Source organism: Triturus cristatus, chromosome 7, assembly GCF_964204655.1.
Source record: "Triturus cristatus chromosome 7, aTriCri1.1, whole genome shotgun sequence".
Taxonomy (NCBI): domain Eukaryota; kingdom Metazoa; phylum Chordata; class Amphibia; order Caudata; family Salamandridae; genus Triturus; species Triturus cristatus.
The window spans coordinates 1,681,086,873-1,681,104,081 of record NC_140590.1 but is presented as its reverse complement, the minus strand read 5'-3'; the positions used below and the strand labels follow the sequence as shown (position 1 = coordinate 1,681,104,081).

General features: G+C 45.9%; 1 protein-coding gene across 1 annotated transcript in view; it reads left to right on the top strand.

The window, feature by feature from the left end:
- The first annotated feature begins 229 nt into the window (after positions 1–229).
- LOC146812702 (protein Wnt-4-like) overlaps positions 230–17,209 on the top strand; it is a 38,710-nt gene continuing 21,730 nt past the window's right edge. Inside the window, exons 1-4 of the mRNA XM_085614614.1 lie at positions 230–330; positions 7,866–8,101; positions 8,252–8,383; positions 12,058–12,200. Of these exons, the coding sequence (XP_085470740.1) occupies positions 260–330; positions 7,866–8,101; positions 8,252–8,383; positions 12,058–12,200 (582 nt within the window). The 5' untranslated portion in view covers positions 230–259. The remainder of the gene's footprint in view (positions 331–7,865; positions 8,102–8,251; positions 8,384–12,057; positions 12,201–17,209) is intronic.

Genomic DNA, 17,209 nt, shown 5'->3' with positions numbered 1-17,209 from the left:
TGTTTTAAGTAATGGGGGACAGATCTGCTCGGAGTTCCTCATTCTAAGGGTCGTTGTGTCTGGTCAATTTCTCTCCACAAGAAGAAGACTCTAGCACATGAAGGAAGGTCTTGTTTCGGCGAGGGCTATGGAACGCCAATCGCTCTCCACCCATTGGAAGGTGGTGCCTGTGCCAGCGTGTGCCTGGTGGTTGGGTGCATCGTCGTCGTACGTCCTTCAGAGGGTACCCGCGCTGCATACGTCCAAGGCGGACAGCACAATGAGGATCTTGTATGTTGTCGTCTTCACCCTAGTGTTGGTCTCACCATCATCGCAGTCAGTTTCCTGGATGTGAGTATCTGCAAGTCTCAAAGCCCACCCCAATCCAGCTTACACCATGACTGGGTATCTCATTGCTAGGAGCCCAGCGCTAGTCAATTTCCAAGGGGACCATCTAAGACCTTCATAAAGGTGCTGAGGGTTCCTCCCTGAGAAGGGTGGGATGGTCTCCTCTTGACTGTCTTAAGGGCCTGAGCGTTCCACTCCCCTGGGAAGAGCTGAGCGTTCCACTCCCCTGGGAAGAGCTGAGTGTTCCAGTCCCCTGGGAAGAGCAGAGCGTTCCAATCTCATGGGAAGAGCTGAGCATTCCAGTCCCCTGGGAAGAGCTGAGCATTCCAGTTCCCCGGGAAGAGCTGAGCATGCTTGTGCCTTGAGAAGAGCTGAACGTTCCTGTTCTTTCGGAAGAGATGAACGTTCCAATCCCCTTGGGGAGAGCTGAGCAAGCTCGTCCCTTGGGAAGGGGTGAGCATTACTCCCTGGAAAGAGATGAGCTTTCTACCCGGGGAAGAGGTGACATTTCCTCCCTGGTAAGAGCTGGGCATTCCACCCTGAGAAAAGCTGAGCATTCCTCCATGGGAAGAGGTGAGCATTCTTCCCTGGGAAGAGCTCGGCATTCCACACTGGGAAGAGGTGACCCTTCTTAACTGGTAAGAGCTGAGTGTCCCTCTTTGGGAAGAGGTGACCCTTGACAGTTACTCCCAGGGAAGGGCTTAGTCTTCCCCTTCGGATGGACCCCAACATGAACTTTCCTGGTGTCCCACCAAAGGAAGACTTGCTAAGCACTGAACTGGTTGTTCCTTTGCTGGGGTGTATAGTTCCCCCACTCACATCCTTAATTCCCACTTACACTGGGGTATTCATTCGCTCCCGTGACTCTGGCTCTCTCAGTGGGACTTTCCAGTGGTAGCTTCTGTGTAATGGCTCCTGCTGGAATGATTCTTTCCACAACAGTGTCCCATCAGGCTATGAGTTTGCTTAGTCTGCTGTGATAGGGTGGAATGGGGTTATTGATTTGAGTCTTGGATATAGCGGATTAAGAGGTTTGTTGAGCTCCCTCTGACTAGTGATATTTGATCATTATTACATGTCCTTAGATCATGAGGGTTGAAGGGTTTTTAAGTCTTTGTCGATGAAGTGTATTGAGAGATTTGTTCAGTTCCCTACAGTGAGTTACATTGAGACATTTGTTGCATCTGCTCAGACGAGAGAGGTTGAGGGTTGAGTGCCCTAGAGTGTGATGCATTCAGAAGTCAATATTGTTGGATGTTACACGAGGGTGGTGTAGAGGTCTGTTGAGTGTATTAGAATGAGTTATGTTAATTGATGCATGACGTGGTCTGTGGTTCCATAGACCAAGAGGTTTGTTAAGTGTCCCAAGATGAAATTGGTTGAGAGGCTTGAATTCACTGACGCAAATTGTACTGCAAGGTTGATTGCTTCTGCAGTGATTAGGTAGGTTGAGGGGTTTCTTAAGTCGCCTCTGAAGAGTTATTGAGTGGGCTGCAGTGTAGTAGCCTGAAAGACTGTTGCGTGCCCTAAGTTGGACCGACAGAGGTTTGAGTCGCCGATGGTGGGATGTACTGCGAGGTTTGCTGTGCAGACAGTGATGAGGTGCGTTGAGGTTCGTTGATTCTTTACACTGGGGTATGTCGGTAGATTTGTTGAGTGCGCTTTGATATTGTAGAGTTAAAGGTTTATTGAGTGCTCTAGGTTAAGATGGGATGGTAGGTTTGTTGACAGTCCTGTGGTGAGATGTATTCAGCAGTTTGTTGACTGAAACAATGGGGATGGGGTGAGGCCGGTTCCAAGGCGCTTTCACTGTATTTTTCCTCCTCATACTCAGCAGCTAAAGATTGTTGGCTATTGACTGCCCTATAGATACCCACCGTCATCCTGGCATGAATCAAGTGGATTGGTGGGAATACTCTGTTTCTCTTGAGGTTGCCTGAACTGCATTATCTGCATTTAGCTGCATTTACTCTGTTCTCTTTTCTGTTGAAATAACTTTTCTGCTGCAGTAGCTTCAGCTCATCTATGTGAAAGGGCAACCACCCATCCCTCCTGTTTGAAGATGGCTCAGTCCACCACATTTGAGGATGTAGTTTGACAGAAACGTCACATTTTGGTTGAGCATTTTACTCCACGTCATGGATACGTCCTATCGACTGAGATGAGCTACACTGCTGACCGCTGTACAATTTCCAGGGTCTAATGTTCATATGCAATACCTACTTTTACTTGGCCAGGTGGTATGTTTTGTCTTAGTGCATGCTTTCCTCCTTCAGGCCTGTACACCCTCTCTTCTAGGGTGGCCTCCACCTCGGATATGGGATATGTTTCTGCTCCAGGTTGGCCAAGTCGCTCTGCTGAGGATGAAAGTGTATCTCTCATGATGAGCTACCCCCTCTGTAGGATGACTAACACCTCCACGGTGCTGGTTCATTCAGGATTTCTCGTGAAATGGCGGGCTCTTTCCCTCTAAGTTATCTAGATCCCAACTCTGCAGACGAGTTAGGAGCTTTCCCCCTATACAGGATCCTTGATGAAATCCCATCACCAAAAGTATCACTGCACTTCTTTTGTACTAGAGGTAGTTTATCTTCTACATGCCTAAGTACACTTTTTTGGGGTTGGCCAAGGACTACTCAACCCTTAGGGGACTAGTTTCCCCTCTAACCTGGCTTAAACTTTGCTGCTGTTGCTGGTTATTTCCTCTGCTTAGGTATGCCTTTTTGCACTCTAATGTGCTAAGTAACTTCTACTGGGTTGCTTCATGAGTGATGCTTCATGGGTAAAGGTTGTCTTCTCCTCTGCTGATTGCACTGAACTGACTTTCATGGATAGTTTGGGGTTTCCCAGCAGGCTGTTGAGAACCTCTCATGAAAGTGAGTTCAGCGACTCCCATGAGTTTATCAATTTCCGCATATGTTGGTAACTCTTAGTTAGATGGCTCGACTTGACTACAGTCAATGCTGTGGGACGGATAGGGTGAGTTAAATAATGCTTGTATAATGGATTTACTTGACATCTATTGATGTGCTGTATGTTTTATATTGGTTGGCAGAAATGGATCCAGTTGCCTCCCATGAAGGATGTTGCAGTTTCCTCTGAAGGTTGGTTGGATGTGCTTTGTGGAAATTGATTGAGTTGACTCTTGTGGCTAGTTGTGGTGTTCCCTTTCCCTGATGCTTTGAGTGCTTCACTGTAGGTTGATTAAGTACCTTACTAGAAGAAGGACAAGTTGAATCTCATCTGTGGTTTTGGTGTCCCCGTTAGTCTTGTAATGGGTGAGATAATGCTGATGTGTGGGTAGTTCCCAAAAGAGTTGCTGAGTACCCCGTGTAGAAGAACGTTGGACTTACTCCTACATTTGTGGTTTGAAGACGCTATCTAGAAAATGGATAAGATGGCTTTCCTTTAACAATGGTACCTGAGTTTTTCTTTAGGTAGGTGTCATTGGTGAAAGTGCACTGAGTTGTTCTCATGGATGATTGGGTGTTTCCCTGGAAATTGTCCGCGCAAGCTTTGCAGAGGTTAGTTGTGGTGAATATCCTTAATGTTGGAGTGCACTCTTCTATTTGTTATTTGCGTATTTCTCTGCAGGCTTGTTGATTAACTTATACAAATGAACTTGTTGACTCCCATGTATTGTTTGTGTGTTTCTCTATAGACTGGTTTAGTGCTCATTAACATTTCTCTCAACGATGATGATAAAGGTGGTGAGTACCACTTGCCAACATTGGTATAAATGACTGTCACTATCTTCTATGTTATGTTATAGTTTTGGTATTTGCCTAGAGTAGAGTTTGCCGTTGGATTTTCTAACTGGTATTTCTGGCACTTGTTGTGTGGTGTCTTCAAACAGACTGCATTATAGCAGTGGGCTGAGCTAGCTACAGTGCAAAGTGCGGAGTGTGAACTTATATATTAGTTAAGTATACTTGTTTCATTTAATTCTCCTTAATAGGTTGGGTGCTTCCTTAAAGTTAGTTGAGTACCCCATGTGGCTGGTAGTTAAAGTGACTCTTTTAACAGTTTAGGTAATTTTTTTCTGGTTGGTGGAGTTCCACTTGTAGACATGGATTTACTCCCATGTTTGGTTGAGTGTTTCTTATGGGTCTATTCAGTTTGTGGGGGTCTGGGTGCTCCCTTGGAGGTTGGTTGGGTATCCATTGCAAAACTGGGCGCAGCTCATTCTCAAGGATGGTTGGTTTTTATAAGTGCTTATAAGTAGTTTAGTTGAGTTCCCCTTGTAAAGGTGGTTAGAGTGACTCTCTTAGATGACATTTGCGGTTCCAAGTACGTTAGTTGCATACTTGTAAAAGGTGCTCCTGCTGGCTTTTTAGGAGTGTATGGGAATTTCCTCATATGCTGGGTAATAACTCCTTGAATTATTGTAATGATTTGCTTTTCATTGATGATTTGTGTCTTCTGCCTCTAGGTTGGTTGAGTAGTCATTGTGGAAGACGGTTGAACTATCTCTTATGGAATAGAAAGCCTAGAGCAGTGGTTCCAAACTGTGGTCCGTGACGCATTCCCAGGGGGTTCGCAGGCAGCAGTTGTAAAAGCACTGCAAAGTTCCTTGTATAATCAGCAGATTTCAGGCAATAATAAAAGCGTCAAGATCACTCCAATGATTAATGTACCTGCTGGAGGGAGATGGGAGTTTTGTCTGGTCTAAGGTAGGACACATGCCTGCTGCAAAGAATGTGTACCATGCATTTAAAGAAACAGTATTTTATGTGCATAGCTCTGTGGTACTGTGCAGTTCATAAGTTACAATCGTAATCTTGGTGTGCACCGTACGAGGACTGGTTTGACAACATTTGCCAGGGCTGCTTTGGGTTTCCAGTCTGGCCCTGGCAGTAGCAGGAGCCTCGTACCGCGAAATAAAACCAAACATTGAAAAGTTAGTCACCGAGATGCAGCACCAACCTTCCCGTTAACATTTTTTGATTTTCGCATTTTTTTCCAATATAAACAAATAAAATATTTAGTAATTTGAGTATTTGCTTGGTGTTCACTTGTTAGTGTATTTTTTGTGAATTACTGTTTTAATGTTTGAAATTTAAATAGTACCACTTGCTTGGGGGTCCCCGGCTTAATAGGGGCCCTCAGGAGTCAAAAGTTTGGGAACCACTGGCCTAGAGTATCGACAAGCATGCCTAGCAGAAGTTCACTGAAGTAATTGTGATGGATAATTTGGCTGATTATGTTCTAGGTTAGTTAGTCTTTGTTGGTGTGAACTGTTTGAATATTTCTTTCTTGGTTGATTGAGCAGCTCTTGGAAAAGGAAGCGAGTAACCTTTCATGGACTGTTTGTGTTTCCATGGAAGCTGGCTGCATATCCCTTGCAGAAGTGGAATGAAGTGACTTTTAATATGGGTGTACTGTTTCACTGAGTAATTTGACTATGCCATATTTAGGTAGGTTGCCAGGATTGTTTGCGGATTTTTTTCATAAGCTGGCTAATTATCACTTTTAAAGTGAGTTTAATTGACTTTCATAGACGTTCTTTGGTGTGTTTCCACATAGGTTTAGTAGTAAGGAGTTGAATTCACTTTTATGGGTAGTTTGCAGGTTTTCTCAATAAGGCGGTTAAGTATCACCTTTTGAGACGCGTTTCAGTCGACTCTCATTGAAGCTTTGGTACCTCTGTGAGGGTGGTTGAATATGCATCATAGAATCGGGTTAAGTTTACTCTCATGGATGTTTTGAGCGTTTCTCTTACACGTTGGTTTAGTGCACTTTTACAAAGGGTGTTAATTCACTCTTCTGTGTGGTTTGGTTGTTTCTTTGGTTGTTGGTTGAATACTCCTTGAATATAGGCATTAAGATCACACTTGTGGAGGATCTGTGTGTTTGCCTGCAGGATGGTTTCCATTGTTTTTAAAGGATTAAATGGGTATTTGTTGTTCTGTAGATCATTGAGGCACCCTTTGCAAAAGAGTAGTGAAATAAATCTCACAGAATCTTTGGCTGTTTCCCTAGGGGTTGCTTGAGAAACATTTTAAAAAGTGGGCTGAGTCGATGCTCTCGATTGAATCCAGACTTTAAAGGGTGCTAGAGTACCCCAGACTTGCGATCAGTTGGCTCTCAATAGTGGTTTGTAGGTTTCTTTGTAGATCTGCGGGTACTCCTTCCTGCGGTAGGGTGAGATGACTTGTGAACGCTGCGCGAGTTTCCATGGAGGCAGGCTGGGTCCCCTCCTCATCTGTGATTTACATGGATGGATGGGTGGTTTAGGTGTTTGGTTGAGAACCCCTTATGTAGACTGGTTGATTTGGGGTGATGTGCATGTATGTTGAGCACCACCAGTTGAGGTCACTTTCAGCAATGTCTTGCATGTTTATCTGAAAAAGTGGGTCGAGCTAACTTTAAGATGACGTGTGAGTTTCCCTTCTGTTGGTTCAATATCTCTTGCAGAGGATGACTGTGTTGCCTTTAATGGATGGCTTTGGTGTTCTCTTTCTACAAAGGTTAAATGCCTCCTATAGTTCTGTGTTTATGGAGAGCTTTGGTATTTGCCTAGATCATGGTTGGGTAACTCAAAATAGAAGTGGATTCCAGTGGATAACTAGTTTGTTGTTCTAATTAGGAGTCTAAGGTACAGAACATTCTTTGCAGAACACTAGGTTAAAAAATAAACACCCACTGGTTTGTGAACAAGGATACATTTTGTGATGGGACTAATCAAGTTGGGCCCGATTCACAGAACTAACTTAAGACAAAATCCTAAACTTACTACCATTTTGGTATTCAAAGAAGGCACTTACTCATTTCGGTATTCACAGAAGGCACTTACTCATTTCGGTATTCACAGAAGGCACTTACTCATTTCGGTATTCACAGAAGTTAGGACTCCTAACTTTACTACTCCTAAACTGAGAAAAATCCTAACTTTAAGACTTTCGGTATTCACAGAAGGCATTTAGGAGTCCTAAAGTTAGGACTCCTAACTTCTGTGAATATCGAAATGAGTAAGTGCTTTCTGTGAATACCAAAATGAGTAAGTGCCTTCTGTGAATACCAAAATGGTAGTAAGTTTAGGATTTTGTCTTAAGTTAGTTCTGTGAATCGGGCCCGTTGTTTCCAAAATCTACACTCGCAGGAGGACATAACACATCCTCGGTCGTGCATATTAATGAACCAGGAGGCATTTTGTGATTGCCTTTGAATGCCTCTGGCTGCAGGGATGAATGCCGCCATCGGACAGCAGACCTCCGCCCCTGATCTTGTATTCCTTTTGAAAATTGATCTTAAAAGCAATCTGTGACTCTTAAAGCAGTTCATATCTCTGTCACTGATAAGGCCTCCTTTAGAAAAAAAGTTTTAACTTGGATGGAGTGGCAAGTGGGGAAGCACGCCTTATCCTTTTTGGACCACCGTCTTCATGTATGGGTTTCATGTTCCCCCGCTAAGACCAGTGAACACTACTTGTGGACGTGGGTTGAGTTACTTCCTCTGGATTTGTTTGATGTTTGCATCAAGGGTGGGTTCATCAGGGCTCTGTATTCGCTAACCCAGCCTTTTGCTGTACCTCATAGGTACATGGCCAAGCAGCCCTCCCTACGCGCACTGCGGGACCGCGACATCTGCAGCCAACTGAAAGGGTTGACGGATGGGCAGCTGCAGCTGTGCCGGCGGCAGGTGGAGGCCATGGAGTCGGTCAAGCGGGGCGCAGAGATGGCCATCGAGGAGTGCCAGCACCAGTTCTATAATAGACGATGGAACTGCTCCACCCTGGATGGGGTGCAGGTCTTCGGGAAGCTCATTATGCAAGGTGAGTTCTTGAAGGCGCAGGCGTTTTTTAAAGTGGAAGGAAAGCAAGTCCCCCTCAGGGAGGGACCAAGCCAGAAGCAGCATCTTCAAGCACTTTGCATTGTTGCATCAGTTTTGGAAAGTAAACTTGGTCTCTCTCTTGTTCCTGCAGGCACGCGGGAGTCAGCCTTTGTCCACGCCATGGCCTCAGCCGGGGTCGCATTTGCAGTGACGCGGGCCTGCACGCGCAGCGAGCTGGAAAAATGTGGGTGTGACCGTAAGGTGCGCGGAGTCAGCCCAGAAGGTACCTGACCAGCCAGTGACTGAGCTGGAAAACTGTATGACTGAGAAGGGGATATAGGGTGGGGTTTGTCAGAGAGCGCTTCCAGACTAGGCACTCGTGTACTGGCCAGAAGGTGCAGGACGTCTACCAGAAAAGGCAGATGGCGAACCCGTCAACCGGACGGTTCAGCCACTCCAGTTAGAAGTAGAGAAACCACAATGTATCCACCAGTGGAAACCCTTCTTCTGATTGTCCGTCTGGCCACTTGGTCATCATATCACAACTATGATCGCCCCACCCTAAATACAGATGTAAATAGAAACACTTGTCTATCAGTCATTGGTTTTCCCTGCCCAGGCAGGGGCGTGGCTCCAGGGGGATGTTTGGGGTGTTACACCCACCCCCCCTAAAAATGTATTCTGTAGGAAATAGTTGGGTACAAGGGCTTTCAGTCGGGTAATGTAAAGTGTCTGTTGGATCTCCTCTGGGAACTTTACATTTCCACACACAAAAAACACACGCACTCGTCTATATTATGAAGGCCTTAAACAAGTTTGATTAGTTGGAAAAATATTGCGTTTAAGTACACTTAACAATCCGCACGCCTCTCTCTACCCCACTGCCAATTAAGCCCCCCTCATGTCCTGCTTCTCATAAAATGTATTTTAACAAGATGTCCCAGCGTGATTGTTGGGAAATCGGTAGCACCCCGCCCTCCACCCCCCCTTATCATACTGACCAAGCTACACCCCTGTTGCCAGGTAGGTCATCCGTGCCCTGGGGGTCATAGGAAGGGAAAACAAACCGAGCACTTGATGCACAGGAAGTAAACTCCCAGCACGTCAGGACCATTGATTATTTTGGGGGTTACGGATGTGGTTCTCACTTTGGTAGTGGCACTGTGAGCCCTCGAGGCCGGAGGGGATCTCACAATATGGCGGGCAATTCCTCGCCATAAGAGCAGAAGTCCCCCCCCCCCCCTTTAAACGAGGCCGTGACGCAACTGCGCTGTGCTAGTCTTTACATTCAAGGTAGCGCGTGACGCCTTGATCACAGCTTGAGAAACCGTGGAAACCCGAGGCCCGGATGCAACAGCCAGCATGCCGCCTCGTAGTTTCCCAGCCATTAGTCATTCTCAGTTGGCGATTATTACAAAGTAATTCCCTGTCTGTCTCCTCTCACCCCACGTTTCATCTTTTTAAAAGTATTTCTTGTTGGAAGATTTTGGCCTTTTGCTTGATAATAGTTCCATCTACTGGAGACATTATTGAGTTGCACCCAAACCGCTTATAAAAGACAGGGGTCTTTATTTTATGAACTAACAAGGACATTAACCTTCTAAGGTTAACATCAACACGTGCATTTTAATATCCATACGCATTAATTCTATATCACTTGGCTCTCAACGGCAGTAACAAGTGAACAGTTCTGATGTTCTAAGAATATTGATTGAAAGAGAATTAAATGACAATGCGAAATTTCGAACCATTTGCAAAATAACATTTTGATTGGAACGAAATGCTTTTCTCACTAATTCACTAGAAGTCTTAAACCCCCAAGTGTATTCTCCTCTAAAAAGTGCCAGTGGTCCCCAGCTGTAAACACCGGCTCAAAATAAGTATTGATAATGGCACATCTACCATGACTGTCATGTTATGCTTTTGATGGTAAATCTACTGCATTCGCCAGCAGGTCCGCGGTAGATGTAATGGGCAGTATCAACACTTCCCGGTAGGATTCTAAGCTTTTAGTGGGGCAGTAGAAGCAGTTTTAGCAGGGCCCTTGCACTCCTTGAGGTAGAAAAAATATCACCAGGTCTCTGTAGGGCTGCCATTCCTTAAAATGGACAGGCCTTGCACTTCTCTGCAGAAATCAGAAATTTAGTGGCTAGGCAGCTGCAGCTGTCCCCCATTCTTAGGTCTGGTTTGACAGCCCAGCCGTACTCAAGACATATTGTTCCCTATTCTTTGACATAAATGGAGTACGCTTTGGCTCCTCCCACAGAAGTAGCACTTTGCCTCCTCATGCTATTGGCTGTTTGGTGTATCATGCAGCCTTCTATAGGAATGCAGGATGGGCCATTTTACATCTAAAAAGTACACTCAATTGTCACACTGTTCAACAAAGTCAAATATGTATTCCCTGTATACATTCTACCAGGGAAGCAATACTTTTTGCCACTTTTCCCTAGCACTGTCAAAGTCAGTAGGGCTGTTATGATGTGGTAGACCGTATTTGTGCATGTAACTCATGTAAACATCATCTGTGTTTATGTGTGCTGGCACATTAATGCCAAACCCGGAGAGCTGTTTGCTTTTGTGTGGACCATTACGTGTGAAAGGCAGCAGTCCTTATTCCTCCATTAAAAAGACTCAGGGGCATATTTGTCATACTTTCACGCAGCGCAACGCAGCAAGTCGCCTTGCTGCGCTGCGTGAAAGTGCAGGAATGCGCAGCTGCGGCAGCTGCAGGTAAGAGCAGTGGGGCGAGGTGGGGGGGGGGGAGGGGGGATTTCAAAAGACAACCACGAGGGGAAAATTAATTATTTATTTATTTCCCCCCGCGGTCGTTTCTTGAAATCCCCTCTCAGCTGGTCTCACCGCTCTTACCTACAGCGGCCGCGGCCAGGAATGTGCTGTATTTTCAACAACATAGTGCACATTCCTGGCCTTTTCTAGTGCTGGTGCACTTTTGGCTGCCCAGCGCCAACACAGACACCCTTGCACTATGGTGCAAGGGAGCCTGCATTGTAAACAGGATTGTTTTTGTGCAGGAAGGAACAACTTCCTGCACAAAAACAGTCCTGGGAGGAATTTTCATCTTTCTCTATATTCTGCAGAATGTAGAAAACATAGGGAGAGGAACAAATGTGGAGAAATACATATATGTCTCCTCATTTCACCTTCCCTGGGGAGGTTTAGCATTTTTGACACATTCCGGGGTCTACCACTGATAGTACATTTGGGAATGCACCAAAATTGATGGCTGAATGCGCTGGAACACCCACACCCCACCCATGGAACACCTCGCTGGGGCAGAGTAACGCACGGCAGCGATTTGCACTGCCTTGCATAACTCCTGATTTATCAAGCCAGGCAGGGCCACGCATGGTGGCCCTGCGTGGCTTTATAAATCTGACTGTAGTGTTGCGATGCCCTTGCAAAGTAACACTACGATAAACATGAGCCTCAGGGTGCATGCCCACACCACAGCCAATAGGCCCCTTGCGCCCTGGAGCAGTGGCCCAGCCATGCTGTGTCAGAGGAGGTGGTGGAAGCTGCATCCCTCTCTTCGCCGCTCTGTCATGTTGGCAGTCGTACTGTGTCCCATGGCTCCACACACAATGCACCAGGACATAGTGGGACAGTCTAAGTTTCACGGAGACTGTATTGGAATGGACAGGTTCCAGGAGCTTGCCCTCCCTACATCAGCACCGTGCTCAAGACAAGCAAGAAAGGGCTGTTTCTGCTGCTGAGACTTTCCATATCTAAGGACTAAAGAGTGCTGTTGAGCTTCAGAGGGGAGTTCTTTACATGTCCAGGTCCAGGAAGGAGGTGACAGTCCTGGGGAATGAATGCTCAGTGTTATCCTTTGGGGAGGGTCTAACAGGGTTTGTGATTAAAAATACTACATATTCACAGGACAGGAAGGTGAGGCTCTTCCTCGACTGACTTTTCTCTTCGTTCCCTCGCCAGGCTTCCAGTGGTCCGGCTGCTCTGATAACCTCTCCTACGGGATTGCCTTTTCTCAGAGCTTTGTAGATAATCCTGAAAGGAGCCGCGGGGTCTTTTCCAGTCGGGCCCTCATGAATCTCCACAACAACGAGGCTGGGAGGAGGGTGAGTATGAGACAAGGGAAACGTGTTGTGAGCCAAGCATGTGGATCATCTCATGCCTTTCATAAAGCCTCCTTACCCCCCTCACAAAACACCGTAACCATCTGAACTGGTACTACCCTCCCCTCTTACCTCATGCTCTCAGTCCCTCCCTATGCACACTCTTCCAGCATTTTGCAATCCTTCTGTGAGAGGTTGTGTGTTCTGAAGTGCCAGAGAGGGGAAGTTAGGGTGGTTATGCCCCTAAAAGCGAGTGACTATCAGAAGATTTTGACCAAGAGAACAATATAGCGGGTATTTTGGTTTGGGAAATTGTAGACCAGCCATGTTAGATTTCTACTGATATTTCTCTGAGTTGTTGAAAAGCACTCGTTATAGACTGGGAAATAACAAAGACACCATTTTGTGTTTTTAGGATGACAGAGCATCTATTCTGGATTGGGTAAATCCAGAACAGCCATTAAAGGTTGACAAAATCGTATAGCAACCACATTGGAATGGGAAACAGTATTTGTTGCAAGTTACCCAGTCAGCTCGGTTATTTGAGTGCTGGTATAAGCGAAGGAAAACAAAACAAAAAGTTTTCATTTCTCCATTTAATGAGTATGAATGAGTATAGCTTGTTTGGGTGTTTTTAAACGTGTTTCTCCATCGACAGGAGTTTGGTAATCCAAAAAGGATGCTGTTCACCACTTCCAATTAAACCGGTTTCCTGTACAAAGCGCAGATTGTAAGGCTCAGTTAGGTGTATGATGTCATCGGCAGTTGTGATTGAGAAGCTACTGGATTGGCTGTAATCCTCCCTGTTACATCTGAATGGCTGACGTGAATAGAGGGTTTGTGAGGTGATTCCAACATATGATTGGTCAGAAAGCTTGTCAATCAGCGGCTTACGAACCATGTGTGCATGACGCAATGTAAAATGAGAAGCAATCAGGCTGTGAAGAGTCAGTTGTGCTGAGGTGACTGCTGTGAAAGTTAGTGAAGTTCAGAGAGTGAGCCGGCAGCTGTCTCTTGTGGATACAGTCTTTACTTGAAAGTTGTTGAGAAACATCTTTCTGGGCAAGAGCTGGCAGATTTGATACAGAGTGCGTCAGGCAGAGATGTTCTGACTTATGTTTGAGCACCAGTATGAAAATGTTGGCTTGCTGGTCCAGCATGTCTTCTCTTTGCTGGTCCTCTTTGCCTGGGAAGGCACACTTTGCCTCCCACCATCTTTCATTCAGTGTTCCGCAGGTAAAACAAGGTTAGGTTTGCCCCCTGCCTGACAAGGGGTGTGAAGAAGCACTCCTATGCCCCTTAGCAGGGGATGCAAAAATACACTCATGCGCCATTCACACATTCATCCTAAGAACCTACATCCTTAGACCCACCCTTAGTTAGTTATTGAACAATTGCCTATCTGCACCACACATACAGAACCCAACACACTCCGAATGATTACACATCTTTGCGTGCACCGGGATAGCCGCATACTCTCATCTTGCATACTGCATCGTACCACTCCCAAATACAGTCAAAAAGAGGCATTTGCACTTTATCCAAACAGCGATATTCATAGACGCGTCAATACACCTACCAGAAAGTGCTGCATGTGTACTGCACACATACACTCCAACACGCGCTAAACTCTTTCACATGGAGCATATAAGTAACAGTGAAACTTTCAGAAACCTGTTCAGAAGCACCCCTGACAGATTCAAACTAGGTTTTTCTACATGGATGGGACAAAACACCTGCATAGTGCTCAAACACATGTAAGTATGCATCATCTAGAAGAGCTCCGATGCCATGGAGGATACCCACCTGCCACCTCCTAGGATCCTCCACCCTCCAAGCCGTGAACCCTGAGCAAACACTCCAGACCACCAGATATAACACAGAACATGGAACTGTCATCAAGAGCTGGCTGTCACATTCTTAACTCCTGTCACAGCACATCAGTGCTTAATTTGTAGGAAAAAAAGTGCCGGGGCCATATTTCTCGCCTCGGTGCCTATTCTAATCATGGGACCCACTCTGCAACTCTGGGCAATAGCTTGCTTAATCTCCACAACGGCCCCAACAGCGCAGGGGATGCCTTGCTGCACCTTGGGGGTGCCCAGGAGTGGACACTTCACAGGGAAAGCCAGGATGGGTTCCTCTGCGGTATAAGTACAGCGCCGGGACACCTCCGTTGGTAGGTAGCTGCGCGCTTTACAAATGCCAGATTATTATTATTATTATTATTGGCAGGAGGCAAGCGCAGTTTGCACCATACGTCGCCACTGTAATTACACAACTACTAACCATCACACTGCTACAAGTGTACAGACTGTTTGAGGCCGCCAAAGCTTTAAGAATGGCTTGGGTGACAGGTATTAGTTCTTTTTACTGTATAGTGAACTAACAAACAACTATTTTCTGCTCATATTTGGCAGTTGTCATAAGTGCCGGGCCGCCAATTAAGTGCAGGTGCTGAGCACCGGAAACCACTGGTTCTAATTAAGCACTGCAGCACATATTGGAATTACGAGTATTGCAAGAAAAATTGTTTCCCCCAGAAAGATTTCAGACGGCAGGTGAGATTCGCCCGATAAAGAGTGGGACACGCAGATTTGGATGCAATAAGCCCCAACATCCACGTTATTATTTCATTTTTAGGACAAAAACGTGTAATTGCACGTTCTTTATCACACATAATAAATTCCGACTCTGAAGTCAGATATTATTGGGTGTAATAAATATTGTACAAATTACCAGTTCCCTTGTAATGTGGACTTAGTGCGAACACATAGGCTGGAAAGTGCATGCAACAAGAAATAGGTAAAGAATGATGCAGAATAAGAAGTGGGTGGGAAGAAACACAAGAGAACAGAAAGATAATATAAGGAAAAAACATACACTGAAAAATATAATCTTTGACAGAAGAGTCACCGCAACAAATCTCTACCCTACATTTTGAAAAGAAGAGAAAAGCAATATAACAAATGTAAAATGTTTTATACTGTAATTTTACAGGGTGACAAATTAAAGTCGGATATTTAGGTCGAGATGCTTTTCTAGAACTTCATTGAACAAATCTCTGTAAACCAGTCAAAAAGTCTGTACTTTGTAGAAATCTACTAAGTGTTTGTGTCCATGAACTTCCTCTGTTAAGGATCCACTAGTTTCGATTGTCTATCTTGGTTGAGGAGTTTGCTACATAAATCAGTTTGACAGGGGGTGAGCATTTCACCATCCCATAGTGAACAAAATGGTGATTTAAAAAAAAAAATTGACTAAGGGCCTGATTACAAGTCTGGCGGTCCAGTACGCGGCAGTGGCAGTCTCCAAACAACCCTATTACGATTCTGGCGATCGGACTGCCACAGCCAGCCGCAGCTGCCAGGGACCTGCTGTTCCCTGTAGGTGTTGCGGCAGTCAGGAGCCCACAATCTGCTTGACGGGACCGTGGCATCTTATGAGTTTCCTCTCCGCTGACGGTGTCATAGAGGAAACAAAGGGGGCCCTGCAGGGCCACCTGTGCCTCGTACACATGTGGATACACACAGGGTGGGCACGACATGTGCCCCCTGTGTGCATGAACACCAGTTCCTGCATGGCATGGACTTTTTAGTTAATCCGTGCAGGAACTGTTTTTGTCGTTCACATTGCGGTGCCCATTTTCAGGGCACTGCCATGGGAACGTAAATAAAATGCCCACCATACACGAGGAATCTCGTATTCCGCTGGTGATCATGGCTTTGGTGGTGCGGCAGCTGGGCGGACCCGGCACCGCAACGCCAAAGTCGGTATCAGGCCCTAAGTCACCGTTTAATAATGACAGAATCCTTGACAGTGGAGATGAACCAAGACTTCCTCGTCAGCTGTTTAGAAAATGTATTCTCTTTAGCTTTTTTGTTCGTATCGAGATCAGTCTTAGTTGGATTGGAATGTGATTACCAAGTAGGGCACAAATCCCCTCTCCCTCACAGGCTAATTCTTTCTTGATGTTAAAAAAACTTGTAAACTTGCAGCCAAGAATCCTTTCTACCCAAAATAAAGTTCTTAACTTCCTCCAGGATTGTATCATCTTTCATAGGTTGCACACAATCCATGCAACTGCTCTCTTGGTTCTTGAACTAAATTCACAGCATCACAACAGAAGCAACAATGCAATGTTAATCATTACAACACGAAGAAGCACTCCCACAAGGAATAGGCATTCTAGATGAAAAATTATCAGCTGTGCACATAAATCTACCAGCAATGTGTTCCACACTCGAGTGGAACTCATACAACTTGGACGAGCCATCACCAATCTAAATATATCTTCCCATGTACTATTGCTTGGAAGAAGAAAAATCAGGGTTTTTAATCGGGCATTGTCAAAGAACTGTTTCAATGGGCCATATGTAGCACATTCAAAACGTACATAGGTTTCCTATTAGCAAAGTTTCCTTGAGCATGTAACTGGGCTCAATGAGTGGATTGGCAGAGAAGCAGCCAGCGAAATGCAAAGCACGTGATCCGACTCCCACACGCACAGATAACTAAGAGCCTGATTACTACGGTGGCATGGAGACCGCCACCAGCAGGCTGTCAGTGGCGGTCTCCACACCATCGGAATAGGAATCTCCCTCGGATGGGCGGTGGTCGAAAAACTCTGACCGCCACGGTCCCGACAGGCGGTCTGTATCCGAACACCTGTCGGACGTTTCTGTATTCCCTGACGGGCGGCGGTACCTGGCAGGCACCGCCGTAGGGATTAAAGTTTCCTTTCCGCCGGTCGTTCTGCAACAGTCAACCTGCACAAAAACGGCAGGCGGAAACGTATTTGGGGGCCCGTAGTGGGCCCCCCTAACCCTCTGGGCCAGGAACATAGGCCCTGGGGGGCACCTATGGTGCCCCGGTACATATCCTTACACCATGTGGTAGCCACCGCAAGGTGCCTGCAACGTAGTGCAGGGATATACGTGGGGTGTCTGTTTTGTCTTGCGGCGGGTGCTGCAGAGCGCAGCACCCGCAGCAATACAAAACATGGGCAATGC